Source organism: Lepidochelys olivacea (assembly GCF_965140295.1).
Source record: "Lepidochelys olivacea isolate rLepOli2 genome assembly, chromosome: 8".
NCBI classification, from domain to species: domain Eukaryota; kingdom Metazoa; phylum Chordata; order Testudines; family Cheloniidae; genus Lepidochelys; species Lepidochelys olivacea.
Window position 1 is genome coordinate 16,660,279 of NC_140418.1, and position 20,313 is coordinate 16,680,591.

At 42.8% G+C, this 20,313-nt stretch overlaps 1 protein-coding gene across 1 annotated transcript in view; it reads left to right on the plus strand.

Annotated features, from left to right (window-relative positions):
• Positions 1-14,253, plus strand: part of ARHGAP26 (Rho GTPase activating protein 26) — a 305,883-nt gene extending 291,630 nt beyond the window's left edge. The window contains exons 22-23 of the mRNA XM_084635724.1: positions 2,646-2,737; positions 12,578-14,253. Of these exons, the coding sequence (XP_084491850.1) occupies positions 2,646-2,737; positions 12,578-12,666 (181 nt within the window). The 3' untranslated portion in view covers positions 12,667-14,253. The remainder of the gene's footprint in view (positions 1-2,645; positions 2,738-12,577) is intronic.
• The last annotated feature ends 6,060 nt before the right edge of the window (positions 14,254-20,313 follow it).

Sequence of the window (20,313 nt, forward strand, 5' to 3'; positions counted from 1 at the left end):
TCAGATCCTACCCCATCTAACATCCCATCACAGGCCATTGGGCTTATTTACCACGAATATTTAAAGGTCAATTAATTGTCCAAATCAAGTTCACCTATGGAAATTGCCACTATCTACAGGAAAAGTAACCCTTAAGTCTGTTCTGGGTTCCCAGAGTGTTCATAAAGGCATTGATCGTGATAATAGCCAGGAGTAGTACAATGACTCATATTTATTAGATAATACAAATGTCAGGGCCTCATCATCAGGAATCTTGCAGGAAGTGACCTTGAAGACTGTATCAGATTGGCTTCCACAGCACCCTCTTGTGGCCCACCATGGCATATGCACCCTGCCTCAGTTTTCCCTTTGAGGGAGCTGGAACTATTTTCAACATGTGATGAAACATAATGAAAAGGCAAGTGACAATTCTGTTTGGAGTGGTTCAGTCTTTCAGTGGCAAGAGGAAGCCCAAGAAAATGAAGGACCCTCCTGCCGCAGTCCAGACTCCCCAAGTGCTGACCACAGAGCCCTGGCTTTCAGGTTACACTATATGTATCGAGAACATTGTCAAGGTCAGGGAAGCCACAGAGCATCAACTTCCCAAAGAGAAGAGCAGTCAGGTTGGGTCTTCATGGCTTCCATGATCAACTGAGGTAGGAATACATCCTGATCTGTTCAGGCAATGTAATTAAATCCCCTGGGGATTGGAGGCCGGGGTGGGGGGCAGGGGATGACAAGAAGTTCAAGTCTAAATGCCAAAGCGATATAGGCATTTAAAGTAATGCTCATAAAAAGAGCACTGAACTCAGTTCAATAAGGCATTGTTGTTTGAATCTACTGATATCAGTTCAGAGTTTTCATACTGCTTTGGAAGCAGTTGATTGGCTTGAGAGCCAAAATCTTGACGTCTCCTTGGCGAGTCTGTGATGCCTCTGGTATCTGTATGAGGCACAGCTCAAATATCTTGGACTGAGAGTCCCAGTAAGGAACTGGACAGGTCACAAACATTCCATTTCCAAGGCTGACGCATATAGCCAAACCAATGTTACAAGCTTTCTGCCTTCCAGGGCTTTTCAGGAAGGAGGCTTCCATTTTTCTGGTGGGTTTTCCATCTGAGGCAATGTCAGCATGCAGCTTCCTATCTGATTGTCTCACTGAAGTGGGAGGGATCTCCCAGTTTCCTTATTTCCAAAACTGCAAAATACGCTACATAAAATATACTCTAGTCTGCTTAAAATACAACAATAGGTCCTGGTTTGTCCTATTTCCTACTGATCAGTCTTGTTTGACCTTAGGACAGAAGTGGAAGGGTGGGCTAACTCTTCCCCACCTGACTAGAAATCTGAGATAACTCAGTTTATGTTGTGGTCTGCTGATGGAAGCAAGAGCCAGAGACTCCTGCATTCTGTTCCCTGCTTTACTAGGGAATTGCTGGTTGGCTTTTGGATGCAAATGTTTTCTGCCTCAGTTTTCCCTGGAGGTTCAACTGGTGAAAAGCTTATTTGTTTCCATAGCAACTTATGGATATGACTTCTGAGAAACAATTGCTGCTGATAAGAGGAAAATTAAAGCCTCTGAGATGCCATCCTGATGAAGATTTTTACATACTTCCTGGATGGCAAAGATTAAATGTTGGAGAAAAGCAGACCTGTTGTCTGGAAATTAACTTACGGACTTAGGTCACTTCAGGCATAGAGATGAAAATAACCTTGAGAAAGCTATCATGGATGGAATGGTGGCAGGTCGTCATAGTAGGGAACGACCAGTGAGGAGATCAATAGACGGCGTGCGGCAGGTCATGGGAAGGTCATCTGCTGAGTGTGCAAAGTTAGCCATGAATTAAGAATGCTTCTGAAAATTCTGTTATGAGGTCACCAGTATTCAGACATGAATAAATGGACTTTACATTACATTACAGTTTACCCCACTGCAAAGTGGAGGTAATACAGAGAAAGTTTTTGAAGTTTAATGTTTGTAAAGGGTTTTGAGACCCACAGGTGGTGGGTTCTGAAAAAGAGCAACAAATTATTAATAAAAGCTACTTATTGTTCTGTTTCTGAAGTGCTCATCTGTGGGTGCAGAGTTGTTTCCAGGAACTAGAACACTGTAGATACAGCTAGAAATGAACTATAAAATATTTTTTGGGTAAATGTTAAAAACAAACTGCCCTGACTGATTTACAGTGTCAGTAAGTGACTACTAATGCTGCCTGCCTGTCTGCCCCAAGTAGGAACTAGGTTTTTAGTTAGACATTTCTTTTCAGTGACTCACAAAATATTTCCAATTTACTCTGTCCTTATTTAATTCTCCCCTTTAATGGACAGGAAACTCTTCCAGTAACCTCTGATTTAGTGCTGCTCACTGTGTTGGGCAATTCTGTACATGCCCTGTTCGTCAATGCTTCAGTTTTGCTCTCACTGAAATTTCCAATATGGTGAAATGGGACTCTGGAGGAAGTGATATCTCTGAGAGAGCTTGACTGCATTGGAAATATTTTGAATTTTTTCTTCCCTGACCCTGGGTAACCTTTTCACCCTGAGCCCTGCTATTTGGCATCTTCCTCAAAAATTTCCCCAAGAGAGTGGGAACAGAAATTGTGTTATATTTTTAATAGAGATTTTCTTTTTTTATGTCGAATACATTCTCTTTCTCTGTTTTCACAGCTCACCATTCCGGAAAGCCAGAGCCTTGTATGCTTGCAAAGCAGAACATGAATCAGAGCTCTCCTTCACAGCAGGCATCGTATTTGATAATGGTGAGTCTTCAACTCCCAAGCGTGGACAGTGTAACGTAATACAAAATGCTTCACAGAGGGAGAAGCAGGAGAGAGAGACCGTTGAAAGCTACAAAGAAGAAGAAAGGTTTTACAGAGATGATGTTAAGGAGAGGAAGAGGTTTGATTTTCAGAGGTGCTGAAAACCCACTGCTGCTGATTTTGTATGGGTGGGAGTTAAGGGTGCTCCACACCTCAGAGGAAGTCCTCAGCACTCATCAGGACTGAGCCTTTTGAGGGCAGGAGAATTGTTGGGGAAGTACAAATGGAGAGGAGAAGCATCAAGAAGGACAATGCTGGAAGTTTATAATCTTCCATCATACAGGTTTCATTATAACAAACTACCACCATTGCCTTTGGTTAGTACCAGATAGTCAACACATGCACTGAAAACGGAGGGAAATTACAGGATGTGATCATGCTTTCAGTGGAAAACAGGCTGGCATAATCACCTTGTATACATGTATGGGTGAGAATTAAGTGGAGGGGTTGCAGCGATCCCCACGGCTATGTTTAGGAACATGGAATGTGTCCTCTGATCTTTAATAAGTAAAAACTTAATGTAATTTTTAGCATGGGAGCACCATTCACCCCACTGCAACGATACATGGGCGAAAACCAAGCTAATGGGTTCTCTCTCAATCTGAAAACCAATACTGGTTTTGAGTTGCTTTCCTCTTCTAATGCAATGTGTTCTTGCTAGTTGTTGATAGGTATATTATTTCCTGTGTATATGCAGGTAAAAGATACTTGCCGATATACCGAGGAATGGAGTTAAGCATATTTCAGTATGTTCTACTTAGGCTGACCAGACATCCCGTTTTTAAAAGGACAGTCCCATATTTAAGCCCTCCTGCAGGTGTCCCAACTTCTTCTTAAAAACGGACAAGTTGTCCCGTATTTTCTGTCTCCCCCACATCAGTACTGGCAGGTCCTGCTGCTGGCCGGATCCCTGCTTGCCAGCCGCCCTCCCACCAGCGGTGAGTGGGGGGCGGGGTCCAGTGGCCGACGATGTGGGTGGGTGTGCGAGGCTGGTGGAGGGGCAAAGATGCAGTGCGCAGGGCCAGCTGGTCCCCCGGCTGGTCTGTCAGCGCAGCCCTTGCTGCGTACCAGCTCTCGGCCAGCAGGGCTCCGCCCCCCCATCCCATTTCCAGCCGGGGCTGGCTGTGTGCTATGAGCTGCAGTGGCTGGTGAGTGCCGGCAGGCGTCAGACGGTGGCCAGTTATGTGTCGCCTCTGCTGCCCACCCATCGTCCCTTTATGTGCTCCCATCTGGCTGTCCTCTCCCTGCTTCGCCCCTTTGCCCCCCCAGCCCTGCTGCTTCTCCATATCCCATTCCCCGCCTCCCCACCACCACCACTACCTATGCCGCCCTCGGCAGAGCATGTCCCACTCCCAGCACTGTGCGGAGAACCAGCCCCTGGTTGGAGCGCTCAGCTCACCAACAGCCTGGCCGGCAGGCTCGTTCCTTCCCCCACTGCCTCTGGCTGGGACAGCTCCCTGGGAAAGCCCAAGACACTCTGGCCCGGGCTCTGGCCACGAGGAGCCGAGCCCTGCATGTGCCAAACCCCCCCACAGCGCTGGCACGGGGAAGCCTCTCCGCCCCTCAGCTAAGCTCTGCAGTGGTGGGGGGAAAGAAATTTCCAGCCTGTTCACACTGCGAATCTGCAGCCTCTACAGCAGCCTCTTCACCTCCCTCCCACGCCCTGGGCCCTACCCCCAGGGAGCGTGGGGCTGCCCCGTCCCCTAGGCACCCTTCCCTGCTGAGCCACCTCTCTGGCTGGGTGGGTTCGCTGAAGCCCCTACAGTAGGGTTGCCCACTTTTTAATCACACAAACCCAATAACCCTTGACCTGCCTGCTGCCCCACCCCCTCCCTGAGGCCATGCCCCTGCCCTTCCCCCGCTCACTCTATTCCCTTCCCCCCCCTCCATTGCTCACTCTCTCCCACCCTCAATGACTTTCACCGGGCTGGGGCAGAGCGTTGGGGTGTAGGAGGGGGTGAGAGCTCTGGCTAGGGGTGCAGGCTCTGGGATGGGGCTGGGGATGAGGGGCTTGGAGTGCAGGAGGGGTCTCCAGGCTGGGGCCGATGGGTTTGAGGAGGGGGCTCAGGGCTGGGGCAGGGGGTTGGGGTGCAGGCTCTGGGAGGGAGTTAGGGTGGGGAGGGGGTTCTGACCTGGGGCAGTAGTGCGGGAAGGGGTTCGTGCTCTAGGAGTGCAGGCTCTAGGAGGCAGTTTGGGTGTAGGAGGGGGCTCAGGCCAATCCGGGAGGGTTGGCAACCCTACCCTGCAGTCAGGTTCCCTGGGCCCTGGTGCACAATGCATTCTTAGGGCTTAACCCCTTCCTGCCAGCGCTGTAGCCAGGGGATAGGAGGCAGCTGGGTTACGTCGGTGGCCAGCAGCAGCCTGGAGGTATTAGCTGCCTTTTGACACTGTGTGGGCAGGAAGGGACAAGCTGCTTCCAGACTACAGGGATAGGGAGAAGAAGAGATGAGCTCTGCAAAGACACAGGCCAGGTCATCCCTTCCCACCCCACTCCCCTGCACCTGGAAGCAGCTCCCACCCCTTCCCTCCCACACAGTGCTGAAAGCCTGCTGCTGGCCACATTCTGGTGTGAACCTGGCAGAAATTTGGGGAGAGGGGGCATGTGATGCTGCATGCCCCCCCAGTGTTGCCTTGGGAAAGTGGGGCGCCAGGTATCAGAAGACACGGGTCTGTTCCAGGGGCCCAGCCAGGCATGGAGGGCGGAGAGTGCCCAGCAGAGAGGGTCAGGTCGGTTGGTCACCCCTCCTGTGTGAGAGAGATATATGGGAGTGTGTGTGTGTCATCTCTCCCCATGTGTGGGGAGGTCTAGGGGTGTGTGTGCCATCCCTCCCTGTATGAACCCTAAAGCCTTAAAGATAAGAAGGTAAATAAAAAGAATCCAACTACACAGTATTTCTTTTTAACAGGGGCTCAGTCAAGCTGATGTTAATGTGGACGTTTGTATTGCATAGTTCTGACTGATTGCCATTGAACTCGCTTGAATATGAGCAGTTTTACCAGGTGCCCCGTGTTCAACATAGGGAAATATGGTCACCCTAATCATACTTTGTCTGTGCATGAGTGCATTGTCCCATGTCTGATGCCGTTTTTGTTCCCCTTTCCACATCTTGGGTCTCCTAAATAAACCTCCTTTGTAAGGAAGTTCAAGGTAATCAAGGCCCAGATGCAGAAGCAGCACAAGCTAGTGATTCCTGAGCAGCTTTCTAGGTGAATGTGACAGAGACAGATTAGCTTTTGCATATTGTACCAGAGCTGCACTATGATACTGCTATAATGGTCCATGCATCAGATGAAAAGGGGGAAATGAGTGTCTTGTAGTATTGTATTGTATTTTGTATTGTATTATGCATGTCCTTTTTCTTCTACACATTGGTGAAACTTGGGATAGGTAGACTGAAATCAGTTTGTTTCTGGGAGTTGTTCCTAAGAAACATAGATTGTGTGTTTCCTCCATCAAGAAAAAGGGACAAAAATATTATGCTCAATTCTTCAATATTTTCTTGGATATAGTTGCCTTATATGGAAAGGATTTTCTACCACTTCCCAGACTGGCTTGGACTTTATTTTTGTGTGTTGTCACTTCGGAAGCAGCTGCCACGTTCTCTTTTTGTCCCCTTCTTGTTAATTAGCAGAGTCCCCTCTTTGAGCTTTTGACAAAGGGCAGCAATTTAACAGGTACAAGGTTGATTTAAATATCCGGCGCTTGCTAGATAAAAATTGATGGATCATTCAAGAAAAATCACACACAGAATTCCCTAATCACTTAGTGTTTTCCTAATAACTCTAACAGATAAAACACATTGTCACTGGGAAGGAAATTAAATAGACACTATCTGGTTGATGATGGCCCAGTTTTAGTTCTTGTGATAATGAGGTTTTTGGGAAACCTAATATTAATAGCAATGTTTTCAAATAATCTTTTGAAGGTAGACAGTTTTTTCTTTGGATTTAACTTGTCTTTTGCAGCAGTTGCAGTGCAAGCTTCCCTGCATTTCTCAGAACACTTAGAATCTTTATTGTATTTATCCTCACAATGCAGCTGTGAGGTAAGGAACTCATATTAGCCTTTCTGTGCCTCAGTTATCCCCAAGGTCACGCAGGATGTCTGGTGGAGCACTGAATTGAACCCGGGTTTCTGGGGTGTTAGACTAGGGCCCTAACCACTGGACCGTCCTTCCTGTCTATGGTAAATGTTTCAAGATGTGCATGGAAAGAATTTTAATAATTCTTACATTTTAATAATCTAAAGCATGGGTTCCCACCCTGAAGCTTGCAAATAGGAATCAGGGGGTTTGCAGCCCTGTGCATTTATCATAGTGCTAAATGTGAGGTTTCCCAGCTAGACAGAAGGAAAGTCCTGGAGGGAGAGGCGGGGGAGTCTTGTTATGAAAGAGAGGTTAAGAACCATTATCTGTCAAGTATTAGTAACACAGTTTAGGAAATGTGGTCAATAGTTTTATTAAACGTAACATTCAAACTTGATTTTCTAAAGTTAGGTGCCTAAATAGAGACTTAGGGCCTGTTTTCCAGGGCTGCTGAACATCCACAGACCATGTGGTCTACAACAGGAGTTGTGGGTACTCAGCACTTACGTAAATTGACCCGTAGGTGATTAATTTTAAGCACACGTTTAAAAATGTTGGCCATATTTTTAGCGTATGTCCCTTTAAATTAACCTAAAAACCATCTGAATTGCTGCTGCCAGATGCTGTGATTTGTATGCTGCGAATGTGGAAAAGTTGTGTTCTATTTGTATTCTCATTTTACACAGTAGTGGGGAGAAAACGCTGTTAAGATGCTCTCTAGCATCTACTGTATGTGTCATGCTTTATCAGACAGCGTCGGGAAAGAAATTAATGTCTCTTTCAGGAACGTTAGTCATTTTTAAAGGAAGAGAAGAGTAGTACCTGGAACCCATGTGACTTTCAATAAAAGTATTATCTTGAGCCCATTTACTGAGACCTAGAATTTGAAGATTGTGCAAACCCTCACTGTGGGGGAAAACCCGCATACACAGCAGCTGGACCGATTCTGCTCAGTGCAACCATTTGCAAACACAGGTAGTGAGAAGCCCTTATTCACATAGAATATATGCTCCCTCAGTCACAATTTCGAAAGTTTCTAAGGAGGGGTGAGTGTTTCCTAGGTGCCTGCTGGAGATAGACACATTGCTGAAAAGGGATGCCGTTTGTGACACACGATCAATGCAGAAGACCTAATGCCACAGATAGTAAACTGGTATCTAATCAGCTTTAATGGGCATGGTCAATTTTATTCCATCTAAAAATTAGCCTACAACGAATCCCATGGTGAAGCTATGCCCTTCTGGGACTCTGGTCAAGTACATTTCTTTTCCCAAGCTGCTCGCTGTAGCATCTGACAATATAAAAAAACAAAAAGACGGGAAGCCAGATGAGGGGAAAATAAATGCACATGAATGGGGGAGAGCTTCAACATGGGACACAGCATAGATAAAGTTTTAGTGTGAATAAAACTGAAAGTGGCCCTTAAAGCCAGCTTACTATCTCTGACATTTGGTCTTCTTAATGTTCTTTGTGGCATGTACACATTTACATACAGATATAGATGTATGCCCTAGAGCTGGAACCAAGCTACAAAGCTCTAATCCATCTCTGAACTCTCCCAAAGTTTGATGTGTGTTTTGAACTTACAGTTTTTGAGTCCCTCCCATCTCCAGTAGGTATCAGTTTCCATAGACAGCTAATGTGAGTCTAATAATAAACAAGGAGCAAGCACGCTATATACAAAAGGCACATTCTCATGCCACATATTGGCTTGCCTAACTGAAGTCCCTAAATGAGTTTCATGACTTCCATCTTTTGGCTTTTTTTATACTGTTAGAGGCAACAGTGATTTTGTTTAAGAAAAATAAATGTCTGGATGGAACCACAGATCTTCTGTGTCCATGGCTTCATTGTTCTGCTGGTTTAATAATCAGAAGAACTGTGATGTTTAATATTTAAGCAAAATGCTTACTGTTTCAATGGGAAAGTGAGTTTCTTCTGATTCCAGAAAAATTTGCATTCTGATTCTGCTTGAACTCTGGTGTAACTTCAAATCACTTTCCAGAGCAGTGTGGGAAAGGCAGAGGAAAGAGTATAGAGTATATTCAAACCCACATCACTCTTTCCCATCTGACAGAAAACTATCATTCCAGTTTCAGGAACTATGTAGTCACTGGCGCTGCGGTGGCATTGCTACAGTGCTGTGGAGGCTGTAAAATGCTCCTATCTGGAGAAGCTGACAGTCTAATTTTTATCGAAACACTGCCTTTTATCTCGGGCTGTTGACTAATCGCAGTTAACTCGTGCGATTAACTCAAAAAATGAATTGCGATTAATCGCAATTTTAAAACGCGCTGTTAAACAATAGAATACCAGTGGAAATTTATTACATATTTTGGATGCTTTTCTACATTTTCATATATATTTTATTCTGTGTTGTAATTGAAATCAAAGTGTACATTATTTATTATTACAAATATTTTCACTGTAAAAATGATAAACAAAAGAAATAGTATTTTTCAGTTCACCTCATACAAGTACTGTAGTGAAATCTCTGTCATGAAAGTGTAACTTACAAATGTAGATATTTTTTTTTGTTACTTAACTGCACTCAAAAACAAAACAATGTAAAACTTCAGAGCCTGCAGGTCCCCTCAGTCCTACTCCTTGTTCAGCCAATCTCTAGGACAAACAAGTGTGTTCACATTTACAGGAGATAATGCTGCCCTCTTCTTATTTACAATGTCACCAGAAAGTGAGAACAAGCATTTGCATGGCACCTTTGAAGCCGACATTGCAAGGCATCTGACTCAGATAATGAAAATGAACATGCGTCAGTCCACTCTGCTTTGGATCGTTATCGAGCAGAACCTGCCATCAGCATGGATGAATATGCTCTGGAATGGTGGTTGAAGCATGAAGGGACATATCAATCTTTAGCACATCTGGCATGTAAATATCTTGCGGCACCGGCTACAACAGTGCCATGAGAATGCCTGTTCTCACTTTCAGGTGACATTGTAAACAAGAAGCAGGCAGCGTTATCTTCTGCAAATGTAAACAAACTTGTTTGTCTGAGCGATTGGCTGCGGTAGGACTGAGTGGACTTGCAGGCTCTAAAATTTTACATTGTTTTATTTTTTAATGCAATTTTTTTGTACCTAATTCTACATTTGTAAGTTCAACTTTCATGATAAAGAGATGCATGATAGTACTTGTATTAGGTGAATTGAAAAATACTATTTCTTTTGGGGTCTTTTACAGTGCAAATACTTGTAATCAAAAATAAATATAAAGTGAGCACTGTACACTTTGTATTTTGTGTTGTAATTGAAATCAATATATTTGAAAATATACAAAACATCCAAAATATTTAAATAAGTTATATTCTATTATTATTTAACAATGCAATTAATCACGCTATTAATTTTTTTAATTGCTTGCCAGCCCTACTTTTAACACAAAATTGCAAGGGGTCCATGCATCTCTTAAAGTGACAGCATTACATGCCCTAAAGACAAGTAGACACTGTAGCAGAAGGATTCAGTGACCCATTCAAACCCCAGTTAAACAATGATGCTGAGCTACCTGGTTTTTTTCCCTCCTCCTCCTGCATCCCAATAAGTATGTCTCCCTACAAGGTGTCCCTCTAAGTAGTGCTGAGCGTAGATCACAGGGGGCACTGGTGGGCAAAGAGCAGTCTTTATAGGCAACTGGAAGGGCTTTGGGTAATTGGAGAGGTGTCTGGGCTTTGTTTGAAGATTTAGGAAGGGTTTAATGGGTGAACTGAGATTTCAAGCAGGCAGGATAGCTGTATGTTGTTCAGGGAGAGATTATTAAGATTATCTGCAACTAGAACAGAACTGAGGGGGAAGGTTTGGAACAGAGTTTGGGTAGGAGGGAGTAGGCAGGAGTTTTTCTTCCTTTTGTGGTAGCCCGTTTTCTCTTTGGAATTCTCCCCAGAAACCATGTTGCTGGAAAGATCAAAGCCAGGAAATTCAGATAAATCTGAAATGTTGATTGGCTGTCGCCATCTGATAATTTACCATGTCAGAGCATGGAATACTTTTGTGCTTGCATCAGGTTAACCCTTGTTGATAAAATAAGCACTTTCTCAATAATTTGTTCCACATCCTAGTGTTATGTGACTATGAAGATAAAATACTCTAGCATCCTACAGGAACTGCTCAGAATGTCTCGTTTTACAGAAGTGATACTGCTGGGTTTTGATTCCTTGCTAGAAAATGCTAGTATTTTTTCTTATGGAGGCTGGTGAGGCCCAGATCCGGAAGTGCAGAACCATATGACAGTGTGGCTAACCACATTATTTGAACTTCAAATAAGTCCTAGCTCAAGAGTTGGGGGTATTTTGAGTCCGTTGTCATATCGAAACATATACTCCCCCGCCACCTACCCCCCCCAAAACCCACACCCCCTGATCATTACTGGGAAACTTGTTCTTTACCAGGGTGCTTGGCTGTTTGTCCCTGAGTCTGTATTCAGTGCAGAACTTGGAGGAGGGAGTGCTTTTCTAAACCAAGCCCAGGAAGTCATGTTAATGCACACAGCAGAGTGTGAAAGAGCTTTAATTTCTCAGCTTCTTTAGAAAATTAGTTCATGTAATTAAAACAATCTTTAAAAAAAGATAGCCAGGCCCAGTTCTCTGCTTCAAGTGGCTTTTATATTATCAGTACACAGACAGCAATAGCTCCTTCATAATTCTTCCTTCCTTCTTTCTGTTGGCCAGGGCCTGTGACCAGGTTTATATAATCCTCTCGTCATCACAGTGGTTTCCCCAAACAGAGATCTAATTTCTTCATGACATATTAAAAAAACACATGTACAACAAAAAGCAAGCCAAGGCGAGACTAGGAAGGGTGGACACAGGAAGAGTTCTAGACCCCAGGATCTGAGTGGACAGAAGAGGGAGAAGTTTTTAAGACCACAGCATAGGACGGGAGAGAGAAGAGGTGGAAGTTTTAGACCACAGGATCTAGAGGGACAAAGTAGGGGAAATGGTTTTAGACATTGGGGCCCAAAGAGAGAGGGGGAAAGCAGGTGTGTATACCGTGAGGTCTGCAGGGAGGGAAGGGAGAGGAGAAGCCATTTTAGACAGCTGGATCCAGTGAGAGGGGAAACAGGAGAAATTATAAACCTAAGGATCTAGAGGGGAAAAACTGGAGAAAGAAGGCATTTCAGACCTGAGGTTCTAGTGCTTGGCAGTTTGAATATGGGAATATGTAGGGATGGGAAAAGGAGAAGCAGCCCCAGGATCTGAAAAGCAGGGGAAATGGAGTGGGGTTTTTAGATCAATAAGCTGCGGGGGAGAGGGGAGGCCTCTAAGCAGATGCCCCAGGCTCTGGAGACAGAGGAAAATGAATAAGAGACTTTGAAAATAGGATACAAGTGAATCCCTGGGATAATGCATCTGAAGTTGGTGGCCCCAGTTGCAGCAGAAATTGCATTTCTCCTGTGTGGCGAAGAGGTGTAGTGATTCCAGCACTGATCTCTAATGCAAGTGCAGGAGAATAGCTCATTGTCACCATTATCCCAGAGAGCTTCCAACCACAACAAGGAGAAGGGAGGCTACTTTCTCTTTGCTGCTGTATAGGAAAATTCAAAACTTGCCATAAATGAGTGCAGTTGGTTGCCATAAATGAGTGCAGTTGGTTGTGGCTGAAAATGTTCTTCTTTCCTTTCCACTAGAAAATGTCCCTTGTTAGGTTGATATTAATATCCTTCTGTTTCTCCTCAGTTCATCCATCTCAGGAGCCTGGCTGGCTGGAAGGAACCCTGAATGGGAAGACAGGACTAATCCCTGAAAACTACGTGGAGTTCCTATAACTTTGGGCACAAAAGCAACACTGCTGAGCTTTACATGGTATCCATGACAACTGCTGATTCGAGTGTTGTAGATCATTTGCTCTTTGCCACCGTGAAATGCAGGGTGAAGGACTTTCCGATTCCTATTGAAATTAATGTTTATATGAATGATAATGTATATGTCTCCTTCGGTGATCTATTGTGGTGTGTGCAAATATACTGCAGAAGGGGCGGTCAGAGGCTCCGAGGAGGTCATTCAACTCTTCCAACTTCTAGTAAAGGTGTGTGATTCCTACAGCCACTGCTCCCACGTACTCAACTTTGTTCCTTTCGTTGAGCCATTGTATCAATGAAAGGAGAAACTGCGAAGTGCAGGAGCTTAAAAAGGAATGTTAATACCCCTTTCAGGGTCCTATTCTGCAAACCCTTGATTTGAATGAGTAGCCCCACTGACATCAACCTAGACTTCAGTGGAACTGCTTATCTGAGTACTATTTGCACAAATCCAGGGTATGTAGTTTGGACCTTAAGCCACCATTTCACATTGTGGGGAGGAGATTACATGGGAGCGAGGAGGCTGTTGCCATTTCTTGCTCACAAATTCTCCCCTCCTTGTTGAATCAGCCATAATTGATCTCTTATTGGCTAACAGCAAAGCAGTCTCTCTCTCATATAGCTGTGAGAAGGGGAGAGATTAAGGTACTGTTTACGTACATCAAACCACTAACCATTTCTGCAGCAGCAGTTTGCACAGCCCTGAGCCATCCTTGACAGGATTCAGTCCAGTCTCGACAAACGCAACACAACTGATTATTCCCATACCCTAGTGCTGATGATAGCCCTACTTACTTAGTATTTTATATTTTTTAAAATGCCATTGTTTTCTGATGGTGAAAGCAAAAACAAAAGAAGTTGAATGATCTCTGTGGGGTGAGCGCAGGATCAGCTGTGAATTTTCAGCGCTCTGATGAGCATCAGCACAATGGAGGAGAGAATATTTTGGACCAAACCTTTCATAACTTTTTTTTTTTAAGATTTAGATTTATGCTGGGTAAATGTCTGTGATCTGTGCAGCCGGCATTTCCTTCCTGGAAGGCAAGATGCAGCTCATGATAAATACCACTTGTTTTGTGTGACTTGCTGATTCGTATCATCACTTACCAGTGCACATTGTAGAGCGAGGAATCCATGCTTATTGAATGACCGGGCCACTCTTCCGTTAATTTTGGTTAAATTTGCCATTCACTGCAGTTGCTTTTATAGATGGCATCTTTGCTTGCAGCCTAGCATATAGTCTGGTGATGCAAAGTCCATGCAGTACTGATTATACAAAGTAAATCTTCTGTAGCTATATAAGCATTTATTATTCATGTAGCCAATTGAAATTCTAAGGAAAACAAACAGTTAGTCCTTCCAATGGTTTTTATTTCACCCCTCCGCTCTTCCCTTGGAAAGTCTTGAAGCCTCCTCTGTTGAGTACCTGGTTTGGGATAGAGTCACTCCAGTCTTGTATTGTTCTCAAGAAAGTTTTTTTTTGCATAGTCCTTAGCACAGCTCAGATTATATTAAAAAAAAAAAAAGAAAAGTCAAATTTTCCTGATATTTTGTCAAGTGCTACAACATTTTAAAATAGAAAATAATGAGAAAAGCTGGCATCTTGGCAGGAAGAATTATTTGTCTACCCATCACGTTATCACGCCGAGATGGGATTTATTTTCTTTTTTAATTATTTTTTTTAAGAACATGAGTGCTTGAATTGCTGTATGTTTCACTTTTTATTTTTGGAAAAAATCATATGTAAATAGGATAATTTGAAATATTATGAGGGAAAGTTCTGTTTGATATTTGTAGCGGAGGTGTTATGAGCTTCATGTTCCATGGATATTTGAAACCAATTTACAGGGAAAAGCACACAGGCACACAACCTAACCTTTAAGCATGTTGACCTTTTCCTTCATTTTGTCACCGGCTCTGCCAGCCAGCTGGATTGAGTTTTTGTTCACTTTTTAATTTCATTTACATTAATTAAACGTCCTAGACTTTGGTGTTGGAAGGAGACAATCTAATATATACTATACATAAAAGATAGGCACGTATGTGTGTGGGAGAGAGAGATAATGCACACGCACACACACCTTTGTGGGTTTCAGAGTAGCAGCCGTGTTAGTCTGAATCCATAAAAAGAAAAGGAGTACTTGTGGCACCTTAGAGACTAACCAATTTATTTGAGCATAAGCTTTCGTGAGCTACAGCTCACTTCATCGGATGCATTCAGTGGAAAATATAGTGGGGAGATTTTATATACACAGAGAACATGAAACAATGGGTGTTACCATACAGACTGGAACAAGAGTGACCAGGAAAGGTGAACTATTACCAGCAGGAGAGCCGGGGGGGGGCAGAAGAACCGCAAAGTGGAACCAAACTAAGGGCTTTCTTTGCTTACATCTATATGTGATGGAGATGGGAGAAAGTATATCTTAGCTTCGTGGCAGTTTGCTTGCCTTTCCTTCATCAAAAAAATAATTAAAAGGCTAGAAATTGTTGTAAGAATGAAAAACAAGTGATTGACAGGCCTGTACAGAGGAGGAAGGGACAGATTTCCAGCATATCCAAATTTAAAAAAAAAAAAAAAAGAAGCCAGGTACAAGGGTTACTTAGCTAAAGCTCTCTCTTACTATTCACTGATTGACTTTTAGAAGCCGTTGATACAATTCTGGGTTACTTTAGTGTCATACTTGTGAGCTACACAGTGTGACTGCTTGTGAATAAATTGATAGATAAGATCATACCCTCTTTGGACAGGAATGGTTAGATTGTCAGGAAAAGTAACTGACTATAACTAACCCCATCCTGTAGTATTTTCTGGTTTGAAAAGTAATCAAATTAAGAGGATAAATGGCCTGGGGGTGGGGAGGGGATTCATAATGGGATAGAGGAGAGGTTTTTTCACCAATATGTTGCTGATTTAAATCCACCCTTGCATGTTAGCAGCTAAAAAAAATTACCAGCTGATTTCTGTTTGGTATCCTGTATGAAATTGTTTGGTTGGTCTTCATGCATATCCCAGTGGACAGGTGTCTGTGTTGCAATATTCACCACTAAGATGAGTCCTCATTGGCCTTTGTGTTGACATCCACAAATTAAAACTAAAGGTTCTGAATGGGCAAGGGAGAGTGAACTAATTGCTCAACTCAGAGGTGAAGGACACTCCCCACTGCAAGCAGGATGGTATAACGTACACTACTGTTATCTATGCTGAACCTGTTCTGTGGGTAGACAGAGTGTTTCATCCTCCATGACTGTCAGGCATGTTTGTTCAATTTTGTCCCCTCTACGCAGATGATGTCTGGGTTCTGTGGCCCCTCCCTCACCTGGAGAGATGGGGCTTCTGCTTCTTTGGTCTCTGCCCAACACCATTAGCTAGGCTGGCATATTTCACCAACATTAAATTCAACTGAAAAAATTTGAAAGCTTTAAAAGACAAAAAGGAACCCATTTGCTTCTCAAGACAACCTGCCTGAAAGTAATTTGTTTCCATGATGAGTTACTTTAAAAAGTAAGCTGGTTCTGTGTATGTAGCTCTTGTAATCAGTTCTTTTTAATGACTCTGCCCAGAAGCCTCATTTAAGTACATGGGAGTCATGCAGCTGGAACCTTTGGCAACCGTTTTAAAAAATATACTTCTCCTTGCTCAAATGGATTCAACAGCTACCAAACAGACCCATTGGCTTTTTACTGCTTGATACGGGTAGTATCAGTGACCACTTTGATATCTGTGCTATTTAGATGAAATCTTCTTCACCCCCTACAGAATGCCTATAATATCAATCAGGATTGTCATGTTAATTTCATAGGTGCATTGCCTATTTTGATATGTTTGCAGAGGTCCCAATGGAAAGGAGAGGAAGCCTAACTTGTTGGCCTGATATGATTGTTTGAGTGTATCTGTGGTTTCCATACCATGACCCCAGTCCTACAATCATATCTGTCCCTGCATCCATCTGATGCCCCTTGGAATCAGTGGGGATCTGTACAGGTGAAGGGGTTTGCCCACACAGAACCAGTTCAAGAATGAGGCTCATATCTGGAACCTTTTTTTGTTTTAGGTTTTAAAGGAAAACTGCACCGCAATATAAAGTGTAATTTGTTATACGTAACATTTTCAAAACCATTTAAGTGACGTAGTAGCCTAAGGCTATTCTACGCTTGTGAGTTTTAGTGCAAAAAGTCAGGTTTTTGTGCAAAAGCCACGCTAGTGTCTTCACTGGAAATCCAGATTTTGTGCTGAAACTGCTGAGTTTCAGCGCAAAAATAAAACCACCCCAACAAGAGTCTTTTTGTGCTGATGCTTTTGCGCTGATGTGCCAGTGAAGACTCTTGATTGCTTTTACCTAATTGTCACAATGTAGAGCGGGAACACACAGACACATACACACACACGATTTGCTTTGAGTCCGGAGCAGTGCATAGTGGGATAGCTACCACAGTGCGCTCTTCTCATCTGCAATGCAAGTGCTGCATATAGAAACACGCTCTGACGCCTGTGGAAAACAATGTGAACACAAACCGGCACTTTGCTTTTAGCGCTTTTCTATCACTGACAAAACTGTCAGCGAAAAAACTCTGCAAGTGTAGACATAGCCTCAGTTCTCTTTTTACTTGGGCACCTAGTGCCTTTCAGTGAGACTATGGCCAGGTCCACACCAAAGTCTTTTGCCTGCATATTGATGTCTGTTAGGGGTGTAAATTTTGCAACATAGCAATGCCAGCAAATGCCTCAATGCAGACGCAGTTATACCAGTATAAAAGTGCTTTTGCCGGTATAGCTTATTTCACTTGCAGGACTGGTATAAGCTATTCAAAAGAATCAGAAAGCAGCGACTTTCAAAGTTGCTGCTATATGTGTTCTATCATTTATTTATTAATTTTAAACTTGGGTTAGCATTTTGGCAAAAAATACATATTGCCATAATATCTGTTGAAACAAAACATCAGTAACAAGTGTTAGGGTGAAATCTTGCCCCCTTTGAAGTCAGTTGCAGCCAGGATTTCACCTTTAGCATCTAATATAGCACAAATAAAGTATTTAATAGAGTCCTGGGAATGAAGACCTTAAAATCACCTTGGTTTAAACTAAACAGGTCAGGCTAGAGGCCTGGTCTTTGGATCTATAAAAGTCAGTTGGTGTCTTTTCATTGATTTCAATGGGCTTTGGATCAGGCTGTAAGAGAGTTAATCCCTAACTCCTGTAAAGCCCAGATTCGGTAAGGCCTCAAGCTGTGTGAAGCTCAATTAAAGTTATTGGTCCTATTTTTGGAGGAAGGCACTACTCAATCTGAGTAAGGGTTTCAGAATCTGTGCCTAAATATTTAGGTATCAGAGATTCCTATTCAACTCTTTTTAGTCAGACATAATATTCCCTCCTCAGCGGGAACTTTGCCTGAGTTTTAAGGCCTAAATAGCCTTGTTAGCCGCTATAACTAAACACAGCAGTTTTTCTTCACTAGCTTACTGTAGCTGAGCCATTAAAGGGGGGAGGGAGATATCAAGAGAAACTAAAATGCTCCGTATAAAAATGCCATTTTGAAACACTTTATTAATATTTATTCCAACTATTTACAATATACAGCTACATTCTTTAATACCTTAAGAAGAATGCCCCATAATGTTGTAGTTATCAGTGTTTAACAGATCTTATGCAAAACTATTTAAAAGCATTTAATGAGATATGGAGAGTGTTAAAATCAATGTGGGTGCATGTTAAATACATGAATGAAGATTATTTTCAAGCCTATAGTAAGTGCTGTATAAAGTAATAAATATTAATAAAGTCCTTATAAATGGCACCTCCATGGAAAATATCCCATAAAAATTGCTGATTTAAACATCAGATTCAGTGTTTTAGTATTGTAGGATGCAGTAATTGTAAAACTGTATGTTCTTTGGGTGTAACTTTTATTTTAACCTTTACAACCTGGTACAGAAGTTCTGAAAGATTCACTCAGTATGTGGCTCTAGAGTAATCCCCTTTAGCAAGCTCATTATGTTCCATTCTTTGGTAGGTTTGGGTGACAAGCCATGTAAAGTGGCAATATGATTTTGAATTAATTATCTGTTCTGCTTGGAGGCTGCTAAGCTCCTTTCATAGGGAGAGGATGGACTAGAAGCTTGCACGTGAAGCAACCTTTTCGTTTTTGCCAGAAAAGAAGCTATTCTGTAAAAGATGCTGTCTTTTAAAGGTAGCCAGCTCTATTGTGTGCTGCACAGTTACACTAATCAGTACCTACCACGCTGTCACCTGTCACCACTCTGGGATGGTCGGATTTTAAATTCAGAAGACATTAGTGGAGACAGTCACATCAGGGCATGAGCATCTCTGTGTTAAGCTGACCACAAATATTGCAGTTGTTGTGTGATAGCCAATCATATCAAAAACGTACTCCAGTGTGCTTCTGCAGTGATCCTTAATTTACTATTTTCTCAGCATGCTCCCCATCCACACAAACCTAGTAGCACAGGTATGGTAAGATTTCCTTTTCTACGATCTTTTTTTGTCCTTTCTTTCTAGGTCACAGGTTGCCTGCAAGCCAGAACTGTCCCATTGCATTCTGCAGTGCAGCCGATGGCAACCTCATGTTTAATAGGGAGATTACAGGTGACAGCATTCAAAGCTCTATCTCAAGCCAAGAGCAGGCTAAGTAGTAGCTACTGTACTTGTATCAGACACAGTGCCTGCTTTACAGTCACTGTGTTAGATTGTCACTTCTAAAAACCTTAGTTTTTATGTGATCAGGGTCGGTCCGGGCTTACGCTCTGGCAGTTTTCTTCCCAGAACTTCACCTCCCACACGTAAAAGTCTTGTAGAATTTAGTAAGGATGAAACCAAAAGGTTTCAATAGAAGTCAATAGACTTCTGTTGGTCAGCTTAAAGGTTATCATTCTCCATTAATTCTCTATTAAAATCTATAGGACTTTGCCACAAGGGATCAATTAAAAATGAAGACTTTATAATTGTTTTACTCAAGCAAGAAGAAAATGGTGAGAAATAAAAAGAATGACACAGAAGGTTAAAAGAAATAAAATGCAGCTAATTGGAGTGTCTAAAGAAGTCCAGTTTACATCTCGAATACTTTATTGTGCTCTAAGATATTACTGTACTTTACCATCTATCTACTATCCTCTCTTCCCCAGCTCATCCCTGTGTTGCAGCGATTCAGCAACTCCACTCAAACATTGCCTCTTATTATATTGTAGGACAGTGACTGATTCTCTGTTCATGTGAAGATCTCTAGGAAAAGTTCCCATTGGGATACCAGTGCCATACGGCAGCTGTTAAAATTCCTTTGCTTGGAAATCTGGAAACTGATTATGCTCCTCTTGCCATGGGAAAATGCAGAGTTTGTGATGAATGTCACTTGCTCCCAACTTGTATTTGGAGCTATTGACTCCAAAGCAGACTCTGGAGTCTGTGAGTCATGGACAGCCAATCAGAGGTACAGGGCTCTGTAAACCCCAAGTAGCCCAGTACAACCTCCAGTTTGAAAAACTGTTGACAATCTGACTAACTGCAGAAATGAAGCCATGATGGGGAGGCATAAAGGCTCAACTGCCCTGTACCAAAGTTCTCTGAGAAAAGTGACCTTGTAGCCCCACCCTATCTTTCCC